Source organism: Nerophis ophidion, linkage group LG28, assembly GCF_033978795.1.
Source record: "Nerophis ophidion isolate RoL-2023_Sa linkage group LG28, RoL_Noph_v1.0, whole genome shotgun sequence".
Classification (NCBI taxonomy): Eukaryota; Metazoa; Chordata; class Actinopteri; order Syngnathiformes; family Syngnathidae; genus Nerophis; species Nerophis ophidion.
In genome coordinates, this window is record NC_084638.1 from 26,686,475 (window position 1) to 26,696,705 (window position 10,231).

Genomic DNA, 10,231 nt, shown 5'->3' on the forward strand with positions numbered 1-10,231 from the left:
GTAATACTCACGCACTGGACTTAATACTCACACACTGGACTAGTAATACTCACCCATTAGACTAGTAATACTCGCTTACTGGCCTAGTAATACTCACACACTGGACTAGTCATACTCACACACTGGACTAGTCATACTCAAACACTGGACTAGTAATACTTACTGGACTTGTAATACTCAAACACTGGACTAGTAATACTCACATACTGGACTAGTAATACTCACACATTGGACTAGTAATACTCACGCACTGGACTTAATACTCACACACTGGACTAGTAATACGCACTGGACTAGTAATACTCAAACACTGGACTACTATACATCGTAGAAATACTTATTATTGTTGCTAAAATACACCACTTTATACCCAAAAAGGTAGTGTTGTTGTACTGTACTTGTAGTCCTAGTAGTGTGTACTACTCATGTAGTGATGTGTGTACTCATGTACCAGACGTGTGCAGTGGAGGAGTGCACGGTATCTGGACTACATGCCCATCACCCCCGAGACTGTCTCTTTTACTTGAGGGACTGGGAACCTTCTAGACTGCAGGCGCTACTACAGGTACTACACCAATACTACACCAATACTACACCGGTACTACACTGGTACTACACCGGTACTACAGTACTTTTATACTAGTGGTACTAACTACAGTACTTGTATAATTTTTTGTAATAGTGGTATTACATTACTTTTATAATATTTTATACTAGTGGTACTAACTACAGTACTTGTATACTATTTTGTAAGTGGTATTACAGTACTTTTATAATATTTTATACTAGTGGTATTACAGTACTTTTATACTATATTTTTCTAGTGGTTATAAAGTACTTTTATACTGTTTTATACTTGTCATTACAGTACTTTTATACTATTTTATATTAGTGGTTTTACAGTACTTTTTTACTATTTTATACTACAGGTAGTACAGTACTTTTATACTAGCGCTACTAGAGTACTTTTCTACTACATTGTACTAGAGGTACTACAGTACTTTTATTCTACTTTATACTAGTGGTATTACAGTAATTTTGTACTATTTTATACTCGTGGCACTACAGTAATTTTATACTAGTAGTACTACAGTACTTGTATACTATTTCATACTAGTAGTATTACAGTGCTTTTATAATATTTTATACTAGTGTTTCTAAAGTACTTTTATATTGTTTTATACTAGTGCTATTACAGTACTTTATCTTACTATTTTATACTAGAGGTATTTCAGTACTTTTACTATTTTGTACTAGGGTTACTACAGTACTTTTATACTAGCGCTACTAGAGTACTTTTCCACTACCTTGTACTAGAAGTACTACAGTACTTTTATAATACTTCGTACTGGATGTACTACAGTACTTTTATACTACTTCGTACTGGATGTACTACAGTACTTTTATACTATTTTATACTAGTGTTATTACAGTCATTTTATACCATTTTATACTCGTGGTATTACAGTACTTTTATACTATATTTTTCTAGTGGTTCTAAAGTACTTGTATACTGTTTTATACTCGTGGTATTACAGTACTTTGTTTACTATTTTACATTAGTGGTATTACAGTACTTTTTTACTATTTTATACTAGAGGTATTTCAGTACTTTTCCTTTTTTATACCAGGGTTACTACAGTACTTTTATAGTAGCGCTACTCGAGTACTTTTCTACTACCTTGTACTAGAGGTACTACAGTACTTTTATACTACTTTGTACTGGATGTACTACAGTACTTTTATAACATTTTATACTAGTGTTATTACAGTAATTTTATACTATGTTTTACTCGTGGTACTACAGTACTTTTATACTATTTTATACTAGTGATACTACAGTACTTGTATACTATTTTATACTTGTAGTATTACAGGGATTTTATACTAGCAGTTCTAAAGTACTTTTATACTGTTTTATACTAGTGGTAGTACAGTACTTTTATACTATTTTATATTAGTGGTTCTAAAGTACTTTTATACTAGTGGTATTACAGTACTTTTATACTATTTTATAGTAGTGGTATTACAGTACTTTGTTACTATTTTATACTATTGGTATTACAGTAACTTTATACTATTTTTTTATACTCGTGTGATTACAGTATTTTTTTACTATTTTATACTAGAGGTATTTCAGTACTTTTACTATTTTATACCAGGGTTACCTCAGTACTTTTATACTAGCGCTACTAGTCTACTTTTCTACCACCTTGTACTAGAGGTACTACAGTACTTTTATACTACTTTGTACTGGATTTACTACAGTACTTTTATACTAGCACTACCAGAGTAATTTTCTACTTTATATTACTTTGTACCGGAGGTACTATAGTACTTTTATACTATTTTATACAAGTGGTATTAAAGTACTTGTGTACTACTTAATACTAGTGGTATTGCAGTACTTAGGTACTACTTTGTAGTGGAGGTAGTACAGTGAAAGTAGTCATGTGATAATTGACATGTGGTGTGAGAATGATTGACGTGTGTGTGTGTGTGTGTGTGTGTGTGTGTGTGTGTGTGTGTGTGTGTGTGTGTGTGTGTGTGTGTGTGTGTGTGACACAGAAGAACGGTGTGACCTTCAACACTGACCCTCCTCCTGGAACACAAACAGGTAAGACTTACTTGTTTGGCTTCCACATCAATATTCATCTTCACTTATTATTATCATAATCGTGAATATTCATGTTCACATGTTATGATCTCATGAATATTCATATTTGCTTGGTTTGATCCTCACACCTATTCATGCTCAACTATTATGACCCCCATGAATATTCATGTTCACTTATTGTTATCGTTGTGAATATTTATGTTAACTTATTATCACCCACATGAATATTCATGTTCACTTATCATCACCCTCATGAATATTTGTGTTTTCTTCTTTTGATCTTCATGGTTATTCATGTTGAATAATTACTCCCCATGAACATTCATGCTCTATCACGCCTCATGAATATTCATGTTCACTTATTAAGATCATCATGAATATTCATGCTCACTCGGGGCGATCCTCATGGATATTCATGCCCGCTAATTATGACCTTCGTGAATATTCATATTCACTTATTATCCTCATGAATACTCAGGTAAACCTATTATGATCTTCATGAATATTTATGCACACAAGTTACCATTCATGAACATTCATGCTCTGTTATCACTCACTCCTCATGAATATTCATGGTAACTTATCTTCCTCGTAAATAATAATAATGTTCACTTATTTCCATCCATATGAATATTCATGTTCACTTATTGCTCTCATGAATATTCATATTTTCTGCTTGTGATCCTTATGGATATTCATGGTGGCTGATTACTCCTCATGAACATTCATGCTCTGTTATCGCGCCTCATGAATATTCATGTATGTTAATTGTGCTCTTCGTGAATATTCATGTTGACTTATTATGAGCCTCATGAATACGCAGGTTAACCTATTAAGACCCCCATGGATATTCATGCTCACTCATTACTCCTCTTGAACATTCATGCTCTGTTATCACTCACTCACTCATGAATTTTCATGTTCGCTTGTTATCATCCTCATGAATTTTCATGTTCACTTGCCATGATGCTCATGAATATTCATATTTGCTTGTTTTGATCCTCATGGATAATCATGTTGGCTAATTACTCCTCATGAACATTCATGCTCTGTTAGCACTCCTCGTGAATATTTGTTTTCACTTATTAGGGTCCTCATGAATATTCATTTTCAATTGTGGAGAACATGAATATTCATGTTCGTTCATTGTGATCGTCATGGATATTCATGTCTGCTGATTGTGATCTTTATGAATATTCATGTTAACTCGGGATCCTTGCGGATATTCGTGTATGCTAATTATGATCCTCATGGATATGCATGCTCACTAATTACTCTTCATAAACTTCCGTGCTCTGTTGTCACTCATGAATATTCATGTTCGCGTATTACTCCTTATGAGTATTTTTGTTCGCTCATCAGTCCTCATGAATATTCATGTCCATGTCTTACCCTCATGAACAATCATGTTCCGCTCTTACTCCTCATGCATATTCATGTTCAATTATTACGCCTTGTAAACACACATGTTCACTTATTGCTCCTCATGAGTATTCATGTAGAGTTATCATCGTCAATATTCATGTTCGGTTATTACTCCTCATGAATATTCACGTCCATGAATGATCCCCATGAGTATTCTCTACTACACAAAGTACTTCATTCAGATGTGAAGAGTACGTATCATTTGAGTAAGTACACAACTTTCAGCAATACTTGCACACATACAACTTGAGTATACCTTGTGGACCTTGGAAAAGGTTCTGGCCAAGAGTCTGGCACCTCAGACCTCACCGGTGGTCTGGTCTGCTTGGCAGTTTTTTCTTCCTGTCCCGGACTGCTTTTCCTTCAACCACTGTGGTCCTGGCCCAGGTTTTTGCTGCCCTCTCTCTCTCTCTGTCTCTCTCTCCAAGGACTGTGCGGGGTGATCGAGCAGAAGGACGACGGAGGCCAGCAAGCGGACTCGGCCTGCGGAGCACACACCCAACCGGGACACGCCGGACTCTGCGAGTACGAACCCTCCTATGTTCTCACAGTAGTCGTTTTGTAGCCCGGTCTGTCACCATGGCAACAAGTCCTTGCCTGTGTGCAGGAAGCACTACAGAGAGTACCTGGTCAGCCTCATCAACAGCAACTCCCTGGACCCGGCTCACCTCTACACCTCCAACGAACTCCTGCTGGCCTGCCGCAGGTACAAGGTGGAGGACTCCCGCGCCCAGGCTGAAGATGGAGTGCTTTACTACAGCCGGCTGATGGAGGTAACCGCTCTGTGTGTGTAACTGTGTGTGTGTGTAACTGTGTGTGTGTGTGTGTGTGTGTAGAAGCTGATGGCTGAAGTTCCACTCGGTGACAAAGTTCCACGCAAGAAATAATAAGTTGATGAAGAAGAAGATGATGATGATGATGATGATGATGATGCAACAATGAAAGTCACCAACAAATATTCCAAGAAGAAAAATCCTCCAATGAAAATTGAAAAATGAAAATAAAGTATTCAACATATTTAGTTCAATATCCTAATATACACCGTATTATTATTATATTATTGTTAATATAATTAGAGTTATTATTATTGTTACTACTATTATTATTATATTTATTATTATTACATGTTTTTCTATTTCATATTATTTATTATTATTATTTATTGACAGTAAAGAATGGCTTATTATTATTATTTATTGACAGTAAAGAATGGCTTATTATTGTTATTTATTGACAGTAAAAAATGGTATATTATTATTTATTGACAGTAAAGAAAGGTGTATTATTATTACTATTATTCATTGACAGTAAAAATGGTGTATCATTATTATTATTTATTTATTTTTGACAGTAAATAAAGGTATTATTATTATTGTTATTATTTATTGACAGGAAATAAAGGTGTATTATTATTATTTATTGAAAATAAAGAAAGGTCTACTATTACTATTAGTATTGTTATTTATTGACAGTAAAGAAAGGTGTATTATAATTATTATTTTTATTATCATTATTATTTATTGATAGCAAATCCTGGTGTAATATTATTATTTATTGACAATAAAAAAGGTGTATTATTATTTATTGACCGTAAAGAAAGGTGTATTATTATTATTATTATTATTTACTGACAGTAGAGAATGGTTTATTATTTATTGACAATAAAGAATGATGTATTATTTTTTATTGGCAGTAAGAAAGGTGTTTTATTATTATTATTAATTGACATTAAAGAAAGGTGTATTATTGTTATTATTTATTGACAGTAGAGAATGGTTTATTATTATTTATTGACAATAAAGATGTATTATTTTTTATTGACAGTAATATAGGTGTCTTATTATTATTATTATTAATTGACAGTAAAGAAAGGTGTATTATTATTATTATTTACTGACGGTAAAAAATTGTTTATTATTATTTGACAATAAAGAAATAAGTATTATTCATATTTATTGACAGTAGAGAATGGTTTATTATTATTTTATTGACAGTAAAAAAGGTGTAATATTATTATAATTGTATCTTTATTTTTTGGACAGTAACGAAAGGTGTTTATTGACGGTAAAGAAATGTGTAACATTATTATTTATTGACAGTAAAGAATGATTTTTTATTATTTGACAGTAAGGCAAGGTGTATTATTATTTTTTATTGACAGTAAAAAATATATATTACTATATATTGACAGTAAAGAAAGGTTTATTATTATTTATTGGCAGTAAAGAAAGGTGTATTATTATTATTTATTGATAGGAAATAATGGTGTATTATGTATTGACAGTACAGAATGGTTTATTATTATTATTTATTGACCGTAAAGAAAGGTGTATTATTATTATTTATTGGCAGTAAAGAAAGGTGTATTATTATTTATTGATAGGAAATAATGGTGTATTATTTATTGACAGTAAAGAATGGTTTATTATTATTTATAGACAGTAAAGAAAGGTGTATTATTATTATTATTTATTGACAGTAAAGAAAGGTGTATTGATATTATTATTATTATTATTTATTGACAGCAAAGAAAGGTGTATTATTATTATTTATTGACAGTAAAGAAAGGTGTATTATTATTGATATTATTATTATTATTTATTGACAGCAAAGAAAGGTCTATTATTATTTATTGACAAAGAAAGGTGTATTATTACTATTATTTATTGACAGAAAGGAAAGGTGTATTATTATTTATTGACAATAAAGAAAGGTGTATTATTACTATTATTTATTGACAGTACAGAAAGGTGTATTATTATTATTATTATTTACTGACAGTAGAGAATGGTTTATTATTTATTGACAATAAAGAATGATGTATTATTTTTTATTGGCAGTAAGAAAGGTGTTTTATTATTATTATTATTAATTGACATTAAAGAAAGGTGTATTATTTATTGACAGTAGAGAATGGTTTATTATTTATTGACAATAAAGATGTATTATTTTTTATTGACAGTAAGAAAGATGTCTTATTATTATTATTATTAATTGACAGTAAAGAAAGGTGTATTATTATTATTATTTACTGATGGTAAAAAATGGTTTATTATTATTTGACAATAAAGAAATAAGTATTATTCATATTTATTGACAGTAGAGAATGGTTTATTATTATTTTATTGACAGTAAAAAATGTGTAATATTATTATAATTGTATCTTTATTTTTTGGACAGTAACGAAAGGTGTTTATTGACGGTAAAGAAATGTGTAATATTATTATTTATTGACAGTAAAGAATGATTTTTTATTATTTGACAGTAAAGCAAGGTGTATTATTATTATTTATTGACAGTAAAAATATATATTACTATATATTGACAGTAAAGAAAGGTTTATTATTATTTATTGGCAGTAAAGAAAGGTGTATTATTATTATTATTATTTATTGATAGGAAATAATGGTGTGTTATGTATTGACAGTAAAGAATGGTTTATTATTATTATTTATTGACAGTAAAGAAAGGTGTATTATTATTATTTATTGGCAGTAAAGAAAGGTGTATTATTTATTGATAGGAAATAATGGTGTATTATTTATTGACAGTAAAGAATGGTTTATTATTATTATTTATTGACAGTAAAGAAAGGTGTATTATTATTATTATTTATTGACAGTAAAGAAAGGTGTATTGATATTATTATTATTATTATTTATTGACAGCAAAGAAAGGTGTATTATTATTATTATTTATTGACAGTAAAGAAAGGTGTATTATTATTATTATTATTATTATTTATTGACAGCAAAGAAAGGTTTATTATTATTATTTATTGACAAAGAAAGGTGTATTATTACTATTATTTATTGACAGAAAGGAAAGGTGTATTATTTATTGACAATAAAGAAAGGTGTATTATTACTATTATTTATTGACAGTACAGAAAGGTTTATTATTATTATTATTTATTGACAGTATTTATTGTTATTTATTGATAGGAACTAATGGTGTATTATTATTATTTATTGACAGTAAAGAATGGTATATTATTATTTATTGTTAGCAAATTATGGTGTATTACTATTATTTATTGACAGTACAGGAAGGTGTATATATTTATTAATTCCACAAAACATATACACCTGGGGGGGAGGAGCCTGAGCTAGTGAGCCAGGTGGAGAAGTTCCCCTCAAAGCCTGGACCTTGGCACCAGGACACCCTAGGCCGCAGTTCCATGATCCACTTTGTAGTTGTGTCGTGGGATTTGTGGCCTCATGTTTTGGACACTTGGGGCGGAGCTTTCTAGCGATCACCACCTGGTGGTGAGTTTGGGGAGGATGGCGGACCAGACCTGGCAGGTCCAGACCTGGCAGGTCCAGACTTGGGCAATGTGAGGGTCTACTGGGAACGTCTGTCAGAGTTTAGATTACAGGGAAGTCTGGGCTTCTCTGCTTAGGCTGCTGCCCCCGCGACCCCACCTTGAATAAGCAGAAGAAGATGGATAGGTAAGAATAATAAATTGATAAATTAGGTACGTGTATTGATTAGGTAAGAGTATTGAACTAATTAGGTTCTATTAATTACGTAGGTTAGGGTATTACAGTCATCTATTTACATATATATATATATATATATATATATATATATATATATATATATATATATAAAATCAGAATTATATTTCATGTATATAAAACAGTATCATTAATAGTTTATGTATATAATACAGTATAATATATGTTTCATGTATATTAAACAGTGTAATATATATTTTATGTATATAAAACAGTATAATTAATATTCTATATATATATAAAACAGTATAATCAATATATATTTTTTGTATATCAAATAGTATAACTAATATATATGTTATGTTTATAAAACAGTATAATTAATATTCTATGCATATAAAACAGCATAATGTATGTATATAAAACAGTATAATTAATTCATATTTAATGTATAGAAAACAGTATAATATATATTTTATGTACATAAAACAGTATCATTAATAAATATTTTATGTATATAAAACAGTATCATTAATATTTTATGTATATCAAACAGTATAATTAATACATATTTTATGTATATAAAAAAGTATATTATTTTATGTATATAAAACAGTATCATATTTTATGTATATAAAACAGTATCATTAATATTTTATGTATATCTAACAGTATAATTAATACATATTTTATGTATATAAAAAAGTACATTATTTTACGTACATAAAACAGTATCATTAATATATTATGTATACAAAACAGTATAATACATATTGCATGTATATAAAACAGTATAATATATATATTTTTTGTATATTAAATAGTATAACTAATATATGTTATGTTTATATAACAGTATAATTAATATTCTATGCATATAAAACAGTATAATTAATTCATATTTAATGTATAGAAAACAGTATAATATATATTTTATGTATATAAAACAGTATCATTAATATTTTATGTATATAAAACAGTATAATTAATACATATTTTATGTACATAAAGTATATTTTATGTATATAAAACAGTATCATTAATATATTATGTATACAAAACAGTATAATACATATTGCACGTATATAAAACAGTATAATATATATTTTACATATAAAACAGTATCACAATTTTTTTTATAAAACAGTATCAATATATATGTTATGTAAACAAAACAGTACAATTAATACATATTTCATGTATATAAAACAGTATCATTAATATTTTATGTACATAAAACAGTATAATTAATACATATTTTATGTACATAAAACAGTATAATTAATACATATTTTATGTACATAAAACAGTATATTATTTTATGTATATAAAACAGTATCACTATTTTATGTATATAAAACAGTATCATTAATATTGTATGTATATAAAACCGTATAACATATTTTATGTATATAAAAGTCATTAATAATTTTTGCATTAAAAAAGTATAATTAATAGATATTTATGTATATAAAACATCCATCCATCCATTTTCTACCGCTTATTCCCTTTCGGGGTCGCGGGGGGCGCTGGCGCCTATCTCAGCTACAATCGGGCGGAAGGCAGGGTACACCCTGGACAAGTCGCCACCTCATCGCAGGGCCAACACAGATAGACAGACAACATTCACACTCACATTCACACACTAGGGCCAATTTAGTGTTGCCAATCAACCTATCCCCAGGTGCATGTCTTTGGAAGTGGGAGGAAGCCGGAGTACCCGGAGGGA

General features: G+C 29.5%; 1 protein-coding gene across 4 annotated transcripts in view; it reads left to right on the top strand.

Moving 5' to 3' along the window:
• Window positions 1–5,059, top strand: part of rnf31 (ring finger protein 31) — a 40,387-nt gene extending 35,328 nt beyond the window's left edge. For all 4 annotated transcript variants that reach the window (XM_061890525.1, XM_061890526.1, XM_061890528.1 and 1 more), the window contains 5 exons: window positions 455–565; window positions 2,569–2,617; window positions 4,471–4,567; window positions 4,650–4,815; window positions 4,879–5,059. In XM_061890525.1, coding sequence (XP_061746509.1) covers window positions 455–565; window positions 2,569–2,617; window positions 4,471–4,567; window positions 4,650–4,815; window positions 4,879–4,929 — 474 coding nt within the window. In that variant the 3' untranslated portion in view covers window positions 4,930–5,059. The remainder of the gene's footprint in view (window positions 1–454; window positions 566–2,568; window positions 2,618–4,470; window positions 4,568–4,649; window positions 4,816–4,878) is intronic.
• Window positions 5,060–10,231: the final 5,172 nt, after the last annotated feature.